This window comes from Pongo abelii, chromosome 18, assembly GCF_028885655.2.
Source record: "Pongo abelii isolate AG06213 chromosome 18, NHGRI_mPonAbe1-v2.0_pri, whole genome shotgun sequence".
NCBI lineage: Eukaryota > Metazoa > Chordata > Mammalia > Primates > Hominidae > Pongo > Pongo abelii.
Genome location: NC_072003.2, coordinates 2,528,592 through 2,552,249, shown reverse-complemented (window position 1 = coordinate 2,552,249; position 23,658 = coordinate 2,528,592). Strand labels below are relative to the sequence as shown.

The 23,658-nt window shown below is 43.8% G+C and overlaps 1 protein-coding gene across 1 annotated transcript in view; it reads right to left on the bottom strand.

Annotated features, from left to right (window-relative positions):
• LOC112129411 (ATP-binding cassette sub-family A member 17-like) overlaps positions 1 to 23,658 on the bottom strand; it is a 111,919-nt gene that overhangs the window by 10,027 nt on the left and 78,234 nt on the right. Inside the window, 7 exon segments of the mRNA XM_063717818.1 lie at positions 4,172 to 4,366; positions 5,447 to 5,531; positions 6,553 to 6,646; positions 11,468 to 11,774; positions 14,115 to 14,206; positions 14,209 to 14,276; positions 20,787 to 20,885. Coding sequence (XP_063573888.1) covers positions 4,172 to 4,366; positions 5,447 to 5,531; positions 6,553 to 6,646; positions 11,468 to 11,774; positions 14,115 to 14,206; positions 14,209 to 14,276; positions 20,787 to 20,885 — 940 coding nt within the window.

The following is a 23,658-nucleotide window of genomic DNA, read 5'->3' as shown; positions in this document are numbered from 1 at the left end:
AGGGTCTCTCATGAGGTGCTGCTAACCTGTCAGTTGGGCCCGAAGTCTCCTGAAGGCTAGAGGAGCTGTTTCCAAGTGGCTGGCAGGTCTCAGATACTTTCTGACTGCTCCTCACCACACAGACCTCTCTGCAGGGCCACCTAGGTGTTTCCATGACATGGCAATGGCACTTAGCTTCCCTCAGAGTGAGTGTGCTGGTTAATTTTTTTTTTTTTTTTTTTTTTTGAGACGGAGTCTCGCTCTGTCGCCCAGGCTGGAGTGCAATGGTGCAATCTCGGCTCACTGCAACCTCCGCCTCCTGGGTTCAAGGGATTCTCCTGCCTTAGCCTCCTGAGTAGCTGGGATTACAGGCACGTGCCACCATGCCTGGCTAATTTTTGTATGTTAGGTAGAGACAGGGTTTCACCATGTTGGTCAGGCTGGTCTCAAACTCCTGACCTCGTGATCTGCCCGCCTTGGCCTCCCAAAGTGCTGGGATTACAGGCGTGAGCCACCACGCCCGGCCATGCTGGTTAATTTTATGTGCCAACTTGGCTGGACTCAGGGATGCCCAGATAGCTGGTGAAACATGATTTCTGGGAATGCCTGTGAGAGTGTTTCTGGAAGCCCTCAGAACTTGAAACAGAGATGGAATAGATACCTGCCCTCAAGGATGCCGTTGGGTGTCATCCAACCCGTGGAGGGCCTGAAGAGAACACAAAGGCAGACGAAGAGTGACTCTGCTCTCTTCCTAGACTGGGACATCCATCTTCTCCTATCCTTAGACACTGGGGCCACTAACTTTTGGCCCTTCAGACTCAGACTGGGACTGACACCACTGGCACCCCAGTTCCTATGCTTTTGGGTTTGGACAGGAGATACACCACTGGTTTTACCAGGCCTCCAGCTTGCAGATGGCAGATTGTGGAACTTTTTAGCTTCCATAATTGTGTGAGCCAATGCCTCATAATAAATCTCTTTCTGTATGTCTGTTTATCTATGTATTATTTGTTCTGTTTCTCTGGCGAACCGTGATAATACAGTGAGTGCTGTGAGGGAAAGAGAGTATCCAAACCAGGGGCTGTAGTGTCTTTTATGACCTAGTCTCAGAAGTAGCACCTCATCTCTTCTTCAGAAGACTACAGTGTTTTGCTGACACATCCAACAATCCTGGTACAACATGGGGAGGGACTACTCAAGGGTGTGAATGCTGGGAGGGGCATTACTAGGGCACACCTTGGAGGCTGTATACAACAATGACTCTTATTCTCTTCTATATATTTTCTAGTCTTTTGACTCTCTGTGCTTCATTCTAATTTTTTTTTTTTTTTTTTTTTAGACGGAGTCTCGCTCTGTCTCACAGGCTGGAGTACAGTGGTGCAATCTTGACTCACTGCAAGCTCCACCTCCTGGGTTCACGCCATTCTCCTGCCTCAGCCTCCCAAGTAGCTGGGACTACAGGTGCCCGCCACCACGCCCAGCTAATTTTTTTGTATTTTTAGTAGAGATGGGGTTTCACCGTGTTAGCTAGGATGGTCTTGATATCCTGACCTCGTGATTCACCTGCCTCAGCCTCCCAAAGTGCTGGGATTACAGGCATGAGCCACCGCACCGGGCTTCTCATTTTTTTTTTTTTTGTAGGGCTGGGGTGTTATATTTTATCCACATGTACCTGAGTATTTTTTTTATTGTGCACCAAGCATTGCATTTGCCAAATTGTTTGTAGAAATCATTTGAGGATTAGGATGGTATCTTCTTTCCCTGGAGAAGATTTACCTTTGTGTTTTAGGTTTTTGTTTGTTTGTTTTTGAGACTGAATCTCTCACTCTGTCACCCAGGCTGGAGTACAATGGCTCGATCTCAGCTTTCTGCAACCTCCACCTCCCAGGTTCAAGCGATTCTCATGCCTCAGCCTCCACAGTAGCTGGGATTACAGGGATGTGCCACCACGTCCAGCTAATTTCTGTATTTTTAGTAGAGACGGGGTTTTACCATGTTGGGCAGCAGCCTGGTCTCAAGTTCCTGACCTCAACTTATCCACCTGCCTCAGCCTCCCAAAGTGCTGGGATTACAGGCGTGCGCCACCACACTTGGCCAGTTTTTTTTTGTGTTTTTTTTTTTTGAAACGGAGTCTCGCTCAGTCATCCAGGCTGGAGTGCATTGGTGACATCTTGGCTTACTACAATCCCCACCTCCTGGGTTCAAGTGATTCTCCTGTCTCAGCCTCTCAAATAGCTGGGATCAGAGGCACACACCACCATGCCTGGCTAATTTTTGTATTTTTAGTAGAGACATGGTTTCACCACGTTGGCCAGGCTAGTCTCGAACTGCTGACTTCAATTGATCTGCCCACCTCAGCCTCCCAAAGTGCTGAGATTACAGGTGTGAGCCACTACCCTTTATTTCTGATAGATGTCTGGGAGCACTGGCAGTTTAGGGTCACGTTAATTTCATGTCAAAGACTGCTATTAAGTTCAGGCTGTTTTGCAATCATTGCATAAGCTTGCATAAGCATAGCTCACCCCTATGTCTATAGTGCAGCTCTTCAGGGTCTCAACTCAAAGAAAGGATGCATTCACCAGGCATGTCCTTGCCCCAAGTAAACCCTGAATTCCAATCCCTGTCACTCAGCATAAAGAGCAACACTCAGCTCTCAGCTGTGCAGCCTTGAGTTGCTCACCTCCCTGAGCCTCTATCATCTTCTACCTCCTGGCCCAGTAAGTCTTCACTATCTTGTCAGCTTTCTGAAGCTTTCAAACATGTTTTTAACATTGGTACAGTTTTTCTAGTTATCATCAGCAGGAGAGGGGCCAGAATTTCCTCGTTTGCCATTACTAGAAGACCTTGACTACGATTTTTAAAGTAATAAAAAGTTAAAATTAATAGTAAATATTTCATGACCAAGAAGGGCTTACATTGGTTATAATTTTCCAACTAAGCTAGGTACACCGAAAGACAACATAGAGTGGCAACTGAGAGCATGGATTCTGGAACTAGACTGGGTGCGTTCTTCTGCTTTCTCTCTACATGATTAGGGCATGAACATGGAGGACAGCTTGAAAAACTTCTTGGTAACAGAGTGGCTCATGCATGTGTCTGCTGTGAAGAGTACAACTCTGATCGTGCCTCTGCAGTGTGGTCTCTCTGGGTGCCTTTCACCGCATCCCCTCTGCACCACCCCCACCTCAGCTGTGCACTTACCTCATGGCAATGGCTTGTTCATGTGCTCATGAGCCCCTTGCAAGTGAGAACCACTGGGTCTAGCACAACAGTTGGACACACGAGGCCTTCAAGAAGTGTCTCATTGAACCAGTGCCAACATTGAGATAGAGACTCCAAGAGTGGGTCAGGTTTAGGTGTAGATATTAAGTTCCAGTTTGAAACATTTGTGAAATGCCCAAGGAAGGCTGATGAGAAGGGATCAACGTGCAGGACTGAAGCACAGGGCGGGAGTGGGCTGGGGTGTGCCTACCGGGGAGGTGTCCACAGACAGATGTTAACAGGAGCCACAGCAGCGAGAGGACGACAGGCAGGACAGTGCGTGGGGAGTGAGAAAGACAGTGGCTGACGATGCAGCCCCTGAGAAATGTAAGGGGCAGATGAAGAAGACTCCTTTCTGAGAAGGATGTGTCAGTGATTGAGAAGAGCCAGAAGAGGGGAAGCTACAGAAGTTAACAGAGGAAGGCTAGAGTTTGAAAGCAGAAAAGGCCAGCATTATGAATGCTGCAGACAAGTCAAGGAAAACACAGACTGAACATCAGGCGCCTCCTCAACTAGGGGGAGTGAAGGAGGACCTGGGTCCAGAGACGGTAGATTCAAGAGCCGCTGGGAGGCAGCATCCACAGACTGTGTTTGACTAGGTGTCTGGAGAGGTGCCTTGAACAGCAGGAGGATGTGTGCCACTCACTCCCCCAGGAAGCACGAGGGAAGAAGTAAGAGGAGGTTGCGGGGCTGTGGGGAGACTTAGGGCCTGTTGAATTTCAGGTGCCTGTGGGACATTCATGAGATGATGTTAAGTAAACAACTTGACATATGATCTGGAGCTCAGAGAAGCAATCTAGGATAGAGCTATGGATTTGGCAGTCACAGATGAAACAGATACATGGAATTTTCAGAAAGCAAGTCCCATTCCAGTTTCTGTTCCCCAAATCCTGTGTCACAACCCCACGTTTGTTTCCAGGGACAAAATCACCTTCCCTACATCAGAGCCGATGCTAAGGCCCTTGACAAAGGCGTCCCCAGAGGTTATGGGCTTCTGCCCAGTCAGCATTTTGAAAACGGAAGACTTCCCAGCCCCATTGATGCCAAGAAGGCCAAAGCATTCTTGTGGTTGCACAGTGAAGGACACTTTGTTCACAACCAGCAGGGGCATCTTCTTGACGTAGATCTGAGACACACAAGACAGGAGACACAGTGAGCAGGCTGCAATGCAGTCAGCAGTCCAGGAGTTGCACTGTGCTTGGTGCACACTTGCTCTGGGGTAGGTACCAGCTGCCTTCCGGCCCACGTGGACTCTCCTGTACCCAGACTCGCACTTGCCTTCTCTCAGCTGCTACTCCCAGCAGGGTTTATTAAAGTTTTGTCTTCTCCAACTGTCTTTGCATATTGAGAACTTAATTCCCTAAGATAGGCCCTTTCCCTTCTGTCCTTGAAGCAAACAAAACCTTTTGATGTTGCCTGAGGGTTTGTTTTTGATTTTTTTTCTTTTTCCCTGGAGACAGAGTCTCCCTCTGTCCCCCAGACTGGAGTGCAGTGGCGCGGTCTCAGCTCACTGCAACTTCTGCCTCCTGGGTTCAAGCAATTCTCTGTCTCAGCCTCCCGAGTAGCTGGTACTACAGGCACCCCCCACCACACCTGGCTAATTTTTTTTGTATTTTAGTAGAGACGGGGTTTCACTGTGTTGCCTAGGCTGGTCTTGAACTCCTGAGCTCAGGCAATCCGCCCACCTTGGCCTCCCAAAGTGCTGGGATTACAGGCATGAGCCACTGCGCCCGGCCCACATCCTCGGTTCTTGACATTCATGGCTCTGGTTCCTGTCCTGTCCCAGGCCCTCCTGTCTTCCAGGGGACCACAGAAGAGACAGTGGAGGGCTGAGCTGCAAATTTCTGTCTCTGGGTACACAGATGAACTCATGTGATTAACTCTGAGGCACTTGCCAATACTCCACACCTGTAGTCAAGGCTGGGAGCCCTTCAACTTACTGATTCCTTATGCAAAGGGCCCAAAAAAGAATGTTCATGACTTTTTAAAGACAGGTCTGACTTTACCTTTGATATTTCTTTAACAACTAGTGGAGTTTTCTCACACAAATTTTCCAAATAAGTCTGGATACTTTTTGCCCCTCTTCCACATTTTGGTCTTCAGGCACTAATGCTACTTTGTGCAACACTGCCTATATTCCAAGACAAGGAGGGAAAATGTAACTGCTTTTGTGATGGTAGGAGGTAGAGATTGAAAGGACTTACACAGACTGTATCCTCTCTGGGAAGGCCTCAAAGGTGCCCAGCTGACATTGGTTCTCATAAAACCTCCCACCCCTATTCCAGAAGCAACTACGGGTATCAAAAGGGGGAGGGATAGCATTAGGAGATATAACTAATGTAAATGATGAGTTAATGGGTGCAGCACACCAACATGGCACATGTATACATATGTAACAAACCTGCACGTTGTGCACATGTACCCTAGAACTTAAAGTATAATAAAAAATATATATATATAAAAAAAACTGAACTCACATTGCCATGACCATGATATGGTGGACATGCAAACAAAATGGCATTGACTTTTGAGGAAAACTAGAAGACTTATAACCTGGGGATGTCAAAATATAATAAAAGCCTATTTTCTACAGTTTCCTGGGGTGGTCTTGACCTCTGGAAGATACTCAGACCAAGAGCTGACTGGGCAGAACTTTCTCCTGTCTGGCTCATGGATGTCTGTGGGGAAAGAGGTGTTCTGGAAGGTGACTGTTTTTAGGAATCCTAGGTAATTATTATTATTATTTTATTTTTTTGAGACGCAGTCCTACTCTGTTGCCCAGGCTGGAGTGCAATGGCGCAATTTGGGCTCACTGCAACCTCCGCCTCCCAGGTCAAGTGATTCTCGTGCCTCAGCCTCCCGAGTAGCTGGGATTACAGGTGCCCACCACCACACCTGGCTAATTTTTGTATTTTTAGTAGAGATGGGGTTTTACCATGTTGGACAGGCTGGTCTCAAACTCCTGACCTCAGGCGATCCACCCACCTCAGCCTCCCAAAGTGCTGGGATTACAGGTGTGAGCCACCACGCCTGGACCAATCCCAGAGTATTGTTTCTATTCATTGACCAGCAGGCCTTAAAGCCCCACAGGTGGCCAGCATCATTAACAGGGCCTAGGGACTAAGCCCAAGTCTTCCTCCCTCTCTGGGAGTCCCTGGGCACAAGCTGTCACCTCTCTGCTCTGAGATGGGACCAGATGATTTGCAGGCTCCCTCTGATGCTGAGAATCAAGGCAGCTACAGACCACAGGAAGGAAGCTATGGAGCCAGGCCCTGGACCTATCCTAGAGGACTTACACGTTGACCCACTCACCAAATTTTCTTCATGCATAAGTCAGACACCCTAGTTTTCGGTTTCCAGAACATACTGGTTTCAACAAAGAAAAGCAGGATGATGTACACAGGTCCTGAAATAGCCAGAGCTGTGAGGTACTTCCCCATAACTAGTGACTCCCAGGCATAGGTTTTCTTTTGGACCACATATCCTTCTGCTAAAATAGGATAGGATAAATAGATGGTATTAAACTCTGGGTGATCTTCAAGGCTATTCTTCACCTTTACATATAGTAGGTGAATTCCTCTTACAACAAATATTATTTAAAGGAAGCATTACTGTCATCAATACTATAACCACATCCTAGCAAATGGTAAACATGAGTAATATTTTGTTTCCCTTGCTATAACCAATGTTCTATAAAAATAATGTAATAAAAGACTTCTTTCATGTTGTATACAATAAATATATTCATTTTTTCTTTGTTAACTAAAAAATGAAGGAAATAAAAGGGTTCTCCCTATCCATATCACAGCTATTTGAAATACAAAATATTTACATGTTTGAGCCGGGCACGGTGGCTCATGCCTGTAATCCCAGCACTTTGGGAGGCCAAGGCGGGTGGATCATGAGGTCAAGAGATCGAGACCAGCCTGGCCAACATGGTGAAACCCCGTCTCTACTACAAATACAAAAATTAGCTGGGTGTGGTGGCGGGCACCTGTAATCTCAGCTACTTGGGAGGCTAAGACAGGAGAATTGCTTGAACCCAGGAGGCGGAGGTTGCAGTGAGCCGAGATCGTGCCACTGCACTCCAGCCTGGGCGACAGAGGGAGACTCCATCTCAAAAAAAAAAAAAAAAAAAAAAAAAATTTACATGTTTGGCTCTTCTATCAATCATTAATCACCCTGTAACTTCAACTGACTACTCATGTAAAAAACACTTAGGAGCCTCTATCTTCTTTTTTTCTGAGACGGATTCTTACTCTGTCACTCAGATTGGAGTGCAGTGGCGCCATCTTGGCTCACTGCAACCTCTGCCTCCCGGGTCCAAGCGATTCTCCTGCCTCAGTCTCCCGAGTAGCTGGGGTTACAGGTGCCCACCACCATGTGAGGCTAATTTTTGTATTTTTAGTAGAGATGGGGTTTTGCCATTTTGGCTAGGCTTGTCTTGAACTCTTGACCTCAGTTATCCACCCACCTCAGCCTCCCAAAGTGCTGGGATTACAGGTGTGAGCCACCACACCCAGCCCAGAATTCATGTATTTTTAAAATTATACAATATGGAAAAAAGAGACATGTAGGAATTACAAAGTATAGGTACCTCTCCACTCCCCAAAACTACTGCTACAGTTTTGTGTGTAATCCTTCCATATTTTCTAGATACTATCTTCTAAAATGAAAATGGAATGATACTATGCATTATCTTCTCCAATTTACTTGTTACATTTAATAGTATGTAATGGACATTGACTCTATCAGGATATACAGATCAAAATAATTCTTTGTTTGTTTGTTTTGAGACGGAGTCTTGCACTGTTGCCAGGCTGGGGTACAGTGACACTATCTTTGCTCACTGCAACCTCCAACTCCGGGTTCAAGCGATTCTCCTGCCTCAGCCTCCCAAGTAGCTGGGACTGCAGGCACGAACCATCACCGCCCAGCTAATCTTTGTATTTTTAGTAGAGACAGGTTTCACCATGTTGGCCAGGATGGTCTTGATCTCTTGATCTTGTGATCCGCCCACCTCGGCCTCCCAAAGTGCTGGGATTACAGGTGTGAGCCACCGCGCTGGCCCAAAATAATTATTTTTGATGACTGCATCATTTTATACTCTATGTATGTATGTACCATAATTTGTTAACCAATCTCTTTTTTGTGTATGTTTATGTTATTATTTTATAAAGCAATACTAAAATAAACATATATTATATATACACACATACATACACATATACATATGTATAACTTCTGTAAGATAAATTTCTAATTTTTTGAAGATTACTGGGTCTTGCCGGGCGCGGTGGCTCACGCCTGTAATCCCAGCACTTTGGGAGGCCGAGACGGGCGAATCACGAGGTCAGGAGATCGAGACGATCCTGGCTAACACGGTGAAACCCCGTCTCTACTAAAAGTACAAAAAATTAGCCGGGCATGGCGGCAGGCGCCTGTAGTCCCAGCTACTTGGGAGGCTGAGGCAGGAGAATGGCGTGAACCCAGGAGGCGGAGCTTGCAGTGAGGAGAGCTCGCGCCACCGCACTCCAGCCTGGGCGACACAGCGAGACTCCGTCTAAAAAAAAAAAAAAAAAAGATTACTGGGTCAAAGGGGTGCACTTTATTTATTTATTTATTTATTTTTGAGACGGAGTCCCACTCTGTAGCCCAGGCTGGAGTGCAGTGGCGTGATCTCTGCTCACTGCAAGCTCCGCCTCCCGGGTTCACGCCATTCTCCCGCCTCAGCCTCCCGCCTCAGCCTCCCGAGTAGCTGGGACTACAGGCACCCGCCACCACGCCCGGCTAATTTTTTGTATTTTTAGTAGAGACGGGGTTTCACCGTGTTAGCCAGGATGGTCTCGATCTCCTGACCTTGTGATCCGCCTGCCTCAGCCTCCCAAAGTGCTGGGATTACAGGCTTGAGCCACCACTCCCGGCCAGGGGTGCACTTCTAAAATTTAATAAATAGTGCCAAATTGTCCTCCAAAAAGCTTGATCTTACCAATGGCCTATGGGAATGTCTATTTCCGATTCTGTTGATAATACTAGATATTATTTGTCTATAAATCTTTAGGTAAAATTAGGCATATTTTCATATGGTTATTAGGCACTGGATGTTTTTTCTTCTATGAATAGCCCATTTATTTCTTCAGCCCATTTTTTACTAACAAATTGCTCATATTTTCTCACTGATTTATATGATGGAGATATATATATATGTGCATATGTATATATATGTATGTGTCTTTGTCCTTTATATATGTGTCAAGTATTTTTGTTATTTAACATCAGTTAATGTGTCTTTTCTTATATAGACTTGAATGTTTATGTATTTAAATATTATATACTACTTTGTGGTGTCTGGGTTTCATGGCAAGCTCTGGAGGGTCTTCCATATCATAAAGGTAGAAAACTATACTCATGAGCCAGGCACGGTGGTGTGCACCTGTAGCTCCAGCTATTCGGGAGGCTGAGGTGGGAGGACTGGTTGAGTCCAGGAGTTCTAGGCTGCAGTGAGCCATAATTGCACCACTGCACTCCAGCCTGGGCAACAGAGCAAGACCTTCTTTCTTAAGAAAAAAAAAAAAAATGAGGGGAGGGGCCCAAAGGTTGTTTGAAAGTCTGTGCTGGGCATGTGGCCACAGGAATCCTGACTGTCCCCTGGAAGGTGGTTACACTGTTCTCTACCATCCACCAGCACTGATTATCAGGGAACATGCTGCTCCAGCAGCCCCCGAAGGCACCCTCCCTTTGGACAGAGGCCAAGTCTGTTTGCTGCTCTTTTCTGGGGAATCTATAGGAGAATCACATGAGCCTAGAAGTTTGAGACCAGCCTAGGCAAAATAGCAAGACCCCCATCTTTACTAAAATACAAAAATTAGCCTGGCATGGTGGCACCTGCCTGCAGTTCCAGGGAAAGAGTGAAACCTTACCTCTAAAAAAAAGGAAAAACTATTCACCAGTCATGATGGCGTGGACCTGAAATCCCAGCTACTTGGGAGGTTGAGGCAGGAGAATTGCTTGAACCAGGAGGTGGAGGTTGCAGTGAGCTGAGATTGTGCCACTTCACTCTAGGCTGGGTGACAGAGCAAGACTCTATCTCAAAAAAAAAAAAAAAAAACAGAAATTGAATTTGTAGTTAAAAATCTTCCAAAACAGAAACTTTTGTCTTTTCAACAAATGGCACTGGGACAATTACACATATATGCAAAAGAATGAATTTGGATCTCTACCTAACACCATATAAAAAATTAACTCAAAATGAATCAAAGGCCTAAATGTAAGAGCTAAAACTCGGCCGGGCGCAGTGGCTCATGCCTGTAATCCCAGCACTTTGGGAGGCCGAGGTGGGCGGATCACGAGGTCAGGAGATCGAGACCATCCTAACACGGTGAAATCCCGTCTCTACTAAGAATACAAAAACAAAATTAGCTGGGCGTGGTAGTGGGCACCTGTAGTCCCAGCTACTCAGGAGGCTGAGACAGGAGAATGGCGTGAACCTGGGAGGTGGAGCTTGCAGTGAGCCAAGATCACGCCACTGCACTCCAGCCTGGGTGACAGAGCGAGACTCCATCTCAAAAAAAAAAAAAAAAAAGCTAAAACTCTTAGAAGAAAATGTAGAGGTAAAACTTCTCTATCTTGGATAAGGCAATAGTTTCTTGAATCAAAAACACAAAAGAGAAAAGAATAGATAAATTGGTCTTTGTCATAATTTCATAATTAAAAGCTTTTGTTCTTCAAGGGCACTATCAAGAAAGTGAAAAGACAACCTGCAATATAGGAGGAAATATTTCAAAATGATATATTTGAGAAGGTCTAGTATCCAAATTTATAAAGAATTACTGGCTGGGTGTGGTGGCTTATGCATGCAAGCATTTTGGGAGGCTGAGGTAGGAGGATTGCTTGAGGCCAGGAGTTCAAGACCAGCCTGGGCAACATAGTGAGACTACTGTCTTTACAAAAAATTAAAAAATTAGCCGGGCACAGTGGCATGCACCTGTAGTCCCAGCGACACAGGAAGCAGAGGTGGGAAGATGGTTTGAGCCCAAGAGATCGAGTCTGCAGTAAGCCGTGATTATGCCACTACACTCCAGCCTGGATGACAGAGTAAGACCTGTCCAAAAAAAAAAAACCAAAAAAAAAAACTTAAGAGAGCACCACGTGGCCCAGCAGCACACGGCTTCACTACAAAGAACAACAGGCCTGTTTCATGCCCCATTTTCCTGGGCCTGGTACTTACCCAGGACCTCCAGAGGAATCTGTCCCTTAGTCATAAGCATATTTGCAAAGCGTTCTAAAAGTTGAGGATCCAGCCTGGAATTCTGAGAAATAAAGAAAGGAACAATGGTCTGACCATATGTTTTCAGAGTCAGCTCCAATGGGACATTTTCCATGCTTCTTTCTTTTAAGTTGAAGAACGTAAGGCTTAACATGGTGATCACCAGAGGGACCAGGATCTGTATTGATAACATCAACATCCAGTTGCGCTAAGAATATGTGACCTTTTTCAGGAGCATGGCATAAAATTGTTGGCAGAGAAGACTGAACTACAATAAAAAAATAAAAGGGAAACACACCATTAACATGGTCACGGATAGAAGCTGGAGGCACTGAAGTGGCCCCTGGCTCATGCCCATTTGCACTCCCTGATACTACATATAACTAACTTTTCTTTCTTTCTCTTTCTTTTTTTTTTGGGAGGCGGAGTCTTGCCCTGTCGCCCAGGCTGGAGTGCTCTGTCACCCAGGCTGGAGTGCAGTGGCACAATCTTGGCTCACTGCATGCTCTGCCTCTTGGCTTCATGCCATTCTCCTGCCTCAGCCTCCCAAGTAGCTGGGACTACAGGTGCGTGCCACCACGCCCAGCTAATTTTTTAAATTTTTAGTAGAGATGGGGTTTCACTGTGTTAGTTAGGATGGTCTTGATCTCCTGACCTCGTGATCCACCCGCCTCAGCCTCCCAAAGTGCTGGGATTATAGGCATGAGCCACTGCGCCCAGCCTTAATTTTTCAATTATGTGCAAAATTTGCTTCAAGTTAGAAGTCTTTTTTTTTTTTTTTTTCAGATGGAGTCTCGCTCTGTCACCCAGGCTGGAGTGCAATGGTGCAGTCTTGGCTCACTGCAAGCTCCTCCTCCCAGGTTCATGCCATTCTGCCTCAGCCTCCCAAGTAGCTGGGACTACAGGCGCCCGCCACCACGCCCGGCTAATATATATATATATATATATTTGTATTTTTAGTAGAGATGGGGTTTCACCATACCAGCCAGGATTGTCTCGATCTCCTGACCTCATGATCCACCTGCCTCAGCCTCCCAAAGTGTTGGGATTACAGGCATGAGCCACCGCGTCCGGCCAGAATTCTTTGAACTTATGATTTTTGTTTTGTTTTGTTTTGTTTTGAGATAGGGTCTCACTCTGTCAACCAGGCTGGAGGGCAGTGGTGTGATCTTGGCTCACTGCAGCCTTGATCTCCTGGGCTCAAGTGATCCTTCTGCATCAGCCTCCCTAGTAGCTGGGACTAGAGGCGTGCACCACCACGCCTGGCTAATTTCTTATTTTTTGAAGAGATGGGGTCTTATTTTGCCTCCTGTATGAGACAGGTGGCTGACTTAGTTGATCCCAAGATCTTTCCCAACTTGGAGGCTTAGTGGATGACAGCTTCCTAGTAATTGTGTGATTCAAGGTTATGAAACAATAAAGTTAATCTCTTGACTAACCCACAAAAGTCAGTCTTATTTTACATTAATAATTGTGGATAGCTAAATCAAGAACACTTCATAAAAGGTACCTCAATATTTCTTTTTCTTTTTTTTTTTTTGAGACGGAATTTCGCTCTCATTGCCCAGGCTGGAGTGCAATGGCACAATCTCGGCTCACCGCAAACTCTGCCTCCCAGGTTCAAGCAATTCCCCTGCCTCAGCCTCCCGAGTAGCTGATATTACAGGCATGTGCCACCACGCCCAACTAATTTTTTATTTTTAGTAGAGACGGGGTTTCTCCATGTTGGTCAGACTGGTCTCAAATTCCCGACCTCAGGTGATCTGCCTGCCTCAGCCTCCCAAAGTGCTGGAATTACAGGCATGAGCCACTGCGCCCAGCCACACACCAATATTCCCTTTTTTTTTTTTTAAGATGGAGTCTTGCTCTTGTCGCCCAGGCTGGAGCCTTGGCTCACTGTCACTGTAACCTCCGCCTCCAGGGTTCAAGCAATTCTCCTGCCTCAGCCTCCCGAGTAGCTAGGATTACAGGCACCCACCACTGTGCCAGGCTAATTTATATATATATATATATATATATATATATATATATTTTTTTTTTAGTAGAGACAGGGTATCACCATGTTGGCCAAGCTGGTCTCGAATTCCTGACCTCAGGTTGTCCACTCACCTCAGCCTCCCAAAGTGCTGGGATTACAGGTGTAAGCCACCATGCCCAGCCCAATATCCTTTTTTCAACATTAAAAGAACATTACAGGTTGTCCCTATATTTCAAAAGGATGTATTTTTAAAAATTTTAAATTCCAAGTGATATAATACATGATCTGTTTCACAGTGAAAGATACATGCTTTTTGGCCAGCAGATTTAGTACTTTTAGTCTATCTTCTTCCTAGTCAGAGGAATGGCCAAGACCTCTACCATAATGTTTTATGATCCCTTCTTACACTGCGTTAATCCCATCCAGACCATCACCCTTTGCCTTTGAACTAGAGCAGAGACCGTGATAGTGCCAACACCTGGCACAGCCAATCTTTTATGCCTAAAATGTGCACATTTTTTCTTAAACCCCTGTAAAAGGCTGATGTAACTTCTTGACAGAATGACAGCATATTTCCAAGAATTAAACCAATATGTGCTTTCTTGCATATATTTGGAATATGTTACTTACCCCAGTGTTTGGTTTGACTGGCAGCCCAGTCCGTCTTGAGAAGGTCCTTGAATGAAGATGTTTAATTCTGTCAACAGGAATTCTGCTAAGCAGGGCTGGGGATGGATAGAGGGATGTTTGATGTTTGGGACAGCTGTACTGGCATCTGCCAACATACAAACCCTAAACCAAACCAAAAGCAAAAACAAATTCTCAAAATCATGGCATAGTTCATTTTGTTTGGATTTAAAGAATGAAAGTAATATGATATTTGAAAAAACTAAGTTAGGATAAGAATAATGGGCTAGGCGTGGTGGCTCACTCCTGTAATCCCAGCACTTTGGGAGGCCGAGGCGGGCGGATCACGAGGTCAGGAGATTAAGACCATCCTGGCTAACATAGTGAAACCCTGTCTCTACTAAAAATACAAAAAAATTAGCCGGGCGTGGTGGCGGGCGCCAGTAATCCCAGCTACTGAGGAGGCTGAGGCAGGAGAATGGCATGAACCCAGGAGGCGGAGCTTGCAGTGAGCCAAGATTGTGCCACTGCACTCCAGCCTGGGCCACAGAGCAAGACTCCGTCTCAAAAAAAAAAAAAAAAAGGATAAGAATAATGAAGAAGAAAAGCTGCATCTAGATTATATATAGTGGGTAGCAAGTATATACTGGCTGTAAACAGGATAGCAAGGTCTTAATAAGTCCTAAGTATTGAGTTAACTAACCAATGGCTTTTCCAAATAACTGAGGCAAAACTAGTATGAATAGATTTTGTCATTTTCCCTAAAAGATTCTACATGCAAATTAAAACAAAATGATACATTATTTAATATCTATTTCATAAGCAAAACTGAAAATTATAAAACAGAGTTCTGTTAGGACTCTAGGCCAGGAATTGGTAAACAATGGCCAGTGGGTCATATCCAGCCCAAGAGATTCTGAGTTCAGAATGAACTATGGTTGATTCTGAGCTCTATATATGTTATATTTACACTATGTAGGCTTAGCAGCATAATCAAGGATATTATGTAATTATATAATGATCTAACATAACGATAAACATTGAAACACACATATACAAATGTATACGTGTGTGTATGTGTGTGTGCATATATATATATATATATATAGTATATACTGGCTACAAACTGGCTAGCAAAGTCTTTTTTTTTTTTTTGAGACAGAGTCTCGCTCTGTCGCCCAGGCTGGAGTGCAGTGGCGTGATCTTGGCTCACTGCAAGCTCTGCCTCCACAGTTCACGCCATTCTCCTGCCTCAGCCTCCCGAGTAGCTGGGACTACAGGCGCCTGCCACCATGCCCGGCTAATTTTTTTTTCTATTTTTTAGTGGAGACAGGGTTTCACCGTGTTAGCCAGGATGGTCTTGATCTCCTGACCTCGTGATCTGCCCGCCTTGGCCTCCTAAAGCGCTAGGATTACAGGTGTAAGCCACGGCGCCTGGCTGCAAAGTCTTAAATAAGTCCCAAGTATTGAGTTAACTAACCAATATGTGTGTGTAGGTATGTACATACACAAATATATTTAAAGTATAGGTATATATACACACACTAATATGTGTATGTAAAGTGTATATATACTATACACACACACTATATATATGTATAATGTAAAGTATATATGTACTATATAATAAAATGTAATACATACATGTAAAATATATATACTAATATGTGTATATATACACACATACTATATATATACACATACTACATATGTATATATACACGTGTATATATAGATACTATATATACATTTACAGTGTATATATGTAAGTATATATAATCATATATATATAAATAGTATATAGTGTGTGTGTGTATGCACACACACACACTTAAAAAAATAGAGCCTGGGTCTCACTTTGTTGCCCAGGCTGGATTTCAGTGCTGATCATGGCTCATGGCCACCTCAAATTCCTGGGCTCAAGGGATCCTCTCAAGCCTCAGCCTCAGCCTCCCAAGTAGCTGGGACTGCAGGCATGGGCCACTGTATCTGGCCTGGAACTAGTTATATAATTACTTACATAATATCCTTGATTATGCTGCTAAGCCTACATAGCATAAAATAGTTACTATGTGGTCCTTTTTTTTTTTTTTTTTTAAGACATAGTCTTGCTCTGTTGCCAAGCTGGAATGAAGTGGCCCTATCTCAGCGCACTGCAACTTCTGCCTTCCAGGTTCAAGCAATTCTCCTGCCTCAGCCTCCCGAGTAGCTGGGATTACAGGTGCCCGCCACCACACCCAGCTAATTTTTGTATTTTTAGTAGAGATGGGGTTTCCCCATGTTGGCCAGGATGGTCTCGATCTCTTGACCTCGTGATCCGCCCGCCTCAGTCTCCCAAAGTGCTAGGATTACAGGCGTGAGCTACCATGCCCGGCTGTGTGGCCCTTTAAGAAAAAGTCTGCTGAGCCCTGCTCTAGGCAAAAAGATGTGTTCGGTTAGCAGCAAAGTGTCAATGTGCCAGGAAACTATTTCTAGTCATAGGCTTTGGGCCATCATTCTACTAAGAATTTGTCACAGCAAAATAACCCAGGAAATTGACTTTTTTCCTTCAGTATGGTTCTGTAAAACATGGTGTATTTGTTATCTAATGCTGTGACACAGATTATCCCAAAAGTTAGTAGCTTAAAACAACAGTAAACATTTATTGTCTCACACAGTTTCTGGGGGTCTAGAATTCGAGAGTGGCTTAGCTAGGTGGTTCTGTATTAAGATTTCTCATGAGGCTGTGGTTAAGCTATTAGCCAGGGCTGCAGTCCCTTGAAGGCTTGACTGGGGCTGAGGCACCTACTTCCATGAGCAGAAAGTTCAGAGAGTTTCCTGTATACACATCTCCTCCCACCCCAATTTCCCTATTTTTTTTTTTTTTTTTTTTTTAAGATGGAGTCTCTCTCTGTTGCCCAGGCTGGAGTGCAATGGTGCAATCTCGGCTCACTGCAACCTCCGCCTCCTGGGTTCAAGCGATTCTCCTGCCTCAGCCTCCTGAGTAGCTAGGATTACAGCCGTGAGCCACCATGCCCAGCTAATTTTTGTATTTTTAATAGAGACAGGGTTTCACCATGTTGGCCAGGATGGTCTCGATCTCTTGACCTCAGGTGATCTGCCCGCCTCGGCCTCCCAAAGTGCTGTTATTACAGGTGTGAGCCAACGGTGCCCAGCCCCATTTCCCTGTTTTTAACATCTTGCATTAGTGTGGTACATCGTTACAAATGAAACAGCATTTCCATCAGGTTCTTTTTTTTTTTTTGTAAGAAATGGACAAGTTTATTTTAAAATTTACATGATAATGTCAAGGATCTACAATACCCAAAACAATCTTCAAAAAATAGAATAAAGCTGGAAGAACTATATACTACCTGACTTTAAGACATACTACAAAGCTACAGCAATCTCAACAATGTAGTACTAGCACGGGACAGACAAACAAATCAATGAAACAGAAGAGGGAATGTAGAGACATACAGTCAACAGACTTTTGGTTAAGGCATCTGAACAACTCAATGTGGAAAAAAAAAAGTCTTTTCAACAAATAGTCTGTCCCATCTGGATACTCATGTGAAAGAAAATGAGCCTCAACCCCTGTGACATCACGCGGCGGTGGTATCATTATATCACAGAGGTCAATAAAATATGTTTTCGTTCATAGTTCCTGGCCCGTAACTCCCGTAGCTGTTATTTCTCCCCAAGGCAGGCCACAGAAACTAAAAATACAATCTTCCTGCATCTTTCTATCTTGGAGCTGGCCATAAAGAAATTCTCTGACCTATCTTGTCTGATTGTAGGTCATAAGACCCCCCATTTTAGAAGGTGTCCTATCCCATACCCTGGGGGAAAGAACGCTGCACAGAGAGGCCAGGAAGGATCTGAATGGACAGGCCTTGCTGGATTTCCCCACTCAGACTGTTAGTATTACATCATACTCTTTTTGTCCAATGTCATTTCTACACAGTTGTCCATGCTTTAGTCATGCCTATCCAATGAAGTCTCCATAGAAGGCCCAAGAGGAGCTTCCAGATAGGTGAACAATTGGAGGTCCCCGGGTCACACCCGGGGAGGCCACAGAGGCTCCATACCCTTTCCCACATACCTCACCCTTTGCATCTCTTCTTCTGTATCCTTTGTAATATCCTTATAATAAACTGGGAAATGTGTTTCCCTGAGTTCTGTGAGCCACTTTAGCAAATTAATTGAACCTAAGGAGGGGATAATAGGATAGCTAGTTTACAGCTGGTGGGTCAGAAGTACAGGTAAGTGTGTGGTAGCTAACACCTGTAATCCCAGCTACTCAGGAAGCTGAGGCAGGAGGATCACTTGAGCCCAGCCCAAGAGATAGAGACCAGCCTGAGCAACATAGTGAGGCCTTGTCTCTTAAATAAATAAATAAATAAATAAATAAATAAATAAATAAAGGACAGGTAAAACAACCTGGGGCTTGTGATTGACACTGGAAGTGGGAAGTCTTGTGGAACTTAGCCCTCGATCTGTGGGATCTGATGCTATCTCCAAATAGTATCAGAATTGAATTGGAGGACACTTAGCTGGTGTCTGCTGCAGAACTGATTGCTTGCTTGCTGTTGGGGGGAAATTCCCACCCATTTTGTCATAGAAGTCTTCTATGTTGATTGCTGTGATGTGAGAGCAGAAGAAAAACAGTGTATGTTTTTCCACTTCGCCTCTTATCAAACCATACACAAGGCTGGGCACCGTGGCTCATGCCTATAATCCCAACACTTTGGGAAGCCGAGGTGGGAAGATTGCTTGAGCCCAGGAGTTAGAGACCAGCCTGGACAATATAGCAAGACCCTGTCTCTACAAAATATAAAAAACTTAGCCAGGCGTGGTGGTGTGCACCTGTAGTCCCAGCTACTTGGGAGGCTGAGGTGGGATCACTTAAGCTCAGGAGCCGGAGACTGCAGTGAGCTGTGATCACACCACTGCACTCCAGCCTGGGTAACAGAGTGAGACCTTGTCTTGCGTGCACACATACACACACACACACACACAACCATACACAAAAATTAATAGAAAATGGGTCACAGACCTAATGTAAAAGCTAAAATGATAAAATTCCTAGAACAAAAAGTAGAAGCATAACTTTGTGACCTAAGGATAGGGAAATATTTTTTAGAAAGGATACAGAACACAGTAACTATAAAAAAAATTTAGGGGCCAGGCATGGTGGCTTACGCCTGTAATCCCAGCACTTTGGGAGGCCAAGGTGGGCGGATCACCTGAGGTCAGGAGTTTGAGACCAGCCTGGCCAACATGGTGAAACCCTGTCTCTACCAAAATACAAAAAGCTAGCTGGGCATGGTGGCATGCACCTGTAGTCCCAGCTACTCGGGAGGCTGAGGCAGGGGAATCCCTTGAACCTGGACAGCGGAGGTTGCAGTGAGCCAAGATCATGCCAGTGTACTCCAGCCTAGGTGACAGAGTGTGACCCTGTCTCAAAAAAAAAAAAAAGCTACCACTAAGAATATGAAGAAGCAAGCCACATACTGGAAGAAAATGTAGATAAAACACGTATCTGACAAAGATTTATATCTAGAATATACAAAAATTTCAACAACTCAAAAAACGAAAACTGAGCTACAGGTTTAATAATTGCATACCTTTTGGTATATATGTTATACTTCAATAAAAATGTAAGTATTTAAAAAACTGGCTGTGTGCAGTGGCTCATGCCTGTAATCCCAGCACTTTCGGAGGCCAAGGGGGTGGATAGCTTGAGCCTAGGAGTTCGAGACAAGCCTGGTCAACATAATGAGACCTCGTCTCCACAAAAAAGAAAATACTCTCAATACAAGTGTTTGGCTGAAGATCAGAAACATCTGCAGAGAGAATCAATGACATGGATGTAGGTCAGAAGATATTATGTAGAGTGCAGCTCAGAAAGACAAAGAGTTGGAAAATATTTAAAAAGTTAAAATTCATGTAGTAGAGTGATAAGATCTATTATGTCTAACTGGAGTTCCAAAACGCGAGGAGATATTTGAGCAGAGGCCCTGTATGAACAGATAATAATAGCTGGGGATTCTAAACTCATGGAAGATGTCCATAGCCAGACATCAATCAAGTCTCAAGTAGAATATGCATGTATCAAAATAAATATCACATGTATCCCATACATACGCACATTATGTATCAATAAAATTTGTTTAAAGACCAGGTGCAATGGCTCATGCCTGTAATCCCAGCACTTTGGGAGGCCAAGGTGGGTGGATCACTTGAGGTCAGGAGAACCAGACCAGCCTGGCCAACATGGTGAATCCCCATCTCTACCAAAAATACAAAAATTACCTGTAATCTCAGGCACTTTGGAAGGTTGAGGCAGGCAGATCACTTGAGGTCAGGAGTTTGAGACCAGCCTGGCCAACATAGTGAAACCTCATCTGTACTAAAAATACAAAAATCAGTCGGGTGTGGTGCCAGGCACCTGTAGCCCCAGCCACTCAGGAGGCTGAGGCAGGAGAATTGCTTGAACATGGGGTGCAGAGGCTGCAGTGAGCCAAAATTCAGGTATCCCTATTATTGGAAGTGCTAGTCAGAGGCTGGAAGGCCATTCAGTGAGGTTGCTACAGAAAAGATTCAAGCATCAGGCAATGTTTAGACAGATGACCTTTAATATCGCTTCCAACCCTAAGAACCTTGGAGTCTTACAGTTTTATACGTGCTTACCTTATGAAGACATCCTCCATGGTCATGACAGAGGCCCCAAAGCTGGAGATGCCCAGCTCTACCTGCCTCAGTTCCAAGTCAGTAAATAGAGATTCAAACCTGGAAGGAAAGAAATGGTTTTAGTCCTGAAAGGTGTAAGGTGAATCCCTTTCATCACTGCCCTTGGCTCTCTACTGGGGAAAAATCATGGACTTTGGAGTCAAGAACATATTTTTTAAAACACCAGCTTTGTCACTAGCTTTATAACTATGTGAATGTCAGGGGCCCTTCACAGCTTTTTTACCTATTAACTCTGTATTAAGGTCTGTGGATGCTTTCAACAGCTCTTTGAGGACAGTGCTGAGAAGTTAAGAAACTTCCCTGAGGCCACACAGCCAGAAGCAGAAGAGCCAGGACTCAAGCTCAGGCCTTTCATCTCCAGAGAGAGTGGTTTTAATTGTTATTTAAGTGAGGAAAGGAGCTAATTCTTTTAGCCTGCTAATGTTAAAACCTTTCTCAAACATGCTTTCCATTTTTTTTTAATTAAAAGAATCATGGCTTTTTTTGTGATATTAAGAAGTCCATCATAATGTTCTACAATGAAGGCTTCTATTCTCTCACAACCTAGTGTCCAACTTTTAAGAAACCAGACACACATGCCAGATGCCTATACGAGGTCTGCAGGGGCTTTTTGTGTGTCCCTGTGGGCAGACAATGGTTATAAACTAATCATGGCTGGGTTTGAGTCTAGACTCTGTCACTTACAAGTTTTGTGACTTTGAGCTAGTTATTTCACCTTTCCAAATCCTTCCTCACCTGTAAGACAGTTATTACCTAATTCAAAAAGTTGTAAGGATTGAGAAAAATGTAAAGATGCTTAGCAAAGTAGCCCCCCTGTGTTAAATACTCAGCAAATACTATTTAATGAATATGATCAACAGTCATACCCTCAGTATGTTCACTATCTTGCTCTTCATTCAGTTTCCAGTTACTGAAATTGTACTCATGCTATTGCTACTGTCTTGCCAACAAGATCAGAGGATCCCTTTTAAAATATCGAGGCAGAATTTATGTAAACTATCTTGTTCTTAAATGTATAGTTTGATGAGTTTTGACAAATGTGTAATATCACCCTAATCAAGACACCGAACATTCCATCACCCTAGAAAATGCCTCCATGTCCCCTTTGATGAGTCCCTCTCTTGCCCTCAGACAACCAAATGTCCTAAATTTTAGATTAGTTTTACTTCTACTCTTCATGTAAATGGAATCATATGGTCTTTTCATCTCTTGCTTCATCCATGTAACATGTTTTTGAGGTTAAACCATGTTGCATGCATTAGTTCATTCTCATTAATTGCAGAGCAGCATTCAACAAAAGGAATATATCTGTTCTCCTGTTGATAGACATTTGGATTGTTCTTGTGCAAGGATGCTTATGCATAAAGCAGCTATAAATGTTCTTCTATGTGTCCTGTGTCTGGACATATGTTTTCATTTATCTTGAATAACACAGTAGGTAAATGATAGCTGCAAATTCTTTGCTACTTTTCCCACTGAGAGGTGGCCTTTAATTCCCTTTTATCTGGGCTGGCCTTAGTGTCTTGCTTGACTGAGAGGATGCAATGCAAGTGATGGATGTTGGGTAGAAGAAGGCTTCAGGTATCTTGATTTCTTTGGGAGCCCCAAGCCACCAGGTAAGATGTCTCACTACCTTGAAACCAGGCTGAATCCATGCCAAGGCACAGACATGTGAACAAAGCCTCTACATAAGTCCACACCCCAACTTGTGTTTTGTTAAAGGCTTTTATGTCTATGCCCATGAGGAATATTAGTCTGTAATTTCCTGTTGTCACAGGGACTTTTCCAGGTTTTGGTATCAGGGTTGTGCTGGCCTTAAAATGAGTTGGGAAGTGTTTCCTTCTCTATTTTCTAAAAGATTGACGTTATTTTTTTCTTCAATGTTTCATAGAATCTGGAGTTCTCTTTTGGGAATACTTTTGATTGCAAATTCAATTTCATGAATAGATATATGGTTATTCAGATTTTTCTGCTTCATTTTGTAAGTTTTGGTAAGTTGCATTTTTTAAGAAATCGGTCCATTTTACCTAAAGTGTCCAATTTATTTACATGTGATATTTTATTATTATCCTTTTTGTAACTCTAGGCTCTGTAACTATAGCAGTTCTTTCCTTACTGATGCTAGTTAATTTTCTTTTTTTCTTTAATGGTCTTGGAATTAATGGCTTATCATTTAATGGTTTATCAATATAATTTATCAATTTTATTAATCTTTTAAAATAACTTTTTGCTTTTTAGCTTTTTAGCATTTTGACTTTTCTCAATTTTCTTTTTGTTTCTTATTACATTATTTTCTCCCCCTATATTTTTCATTTCTTCTCTTCCACATAATCTGGGTTTAATTTTCTCTTCTTTTCCTACCTTTTCAGTTGGAAACAGGTAAATGATTTTAAGCCCCTTTTCTTTTCAAATGTAAGTTTTTAAAAGCTATATATTTCTCTCTAAGCACTGCCTCAGTAGCATCTGAAAATTTTTGATACATTGTATCTTCATCATCATTCAGTTAAAAATATTTTCCACTTTTTTTTTCTTTTTTTTTTTTTGAGACGGAGTCTCACTCTGTTGCCAGGCTGGAGTGCAGTGGCGCAATTTTGGCTCACTGCAACCTCTGCCTCCTGGGTGCAAGCAATTCTCCTGCCTCAGCCTCCTGAGTAGGTGGGACTACAGGCACACGCCACCATGCCCAGCTAATTTTTATATTTTTAGTAGAGACGGGGTTTCACCATGGTGGCCAGGATGGTCTCAATCTCTTGACCTCGTGATCCACCCGCCTTGGCCTCCCAAAGTGCTGGGATTATAGGCGTGAGCCACC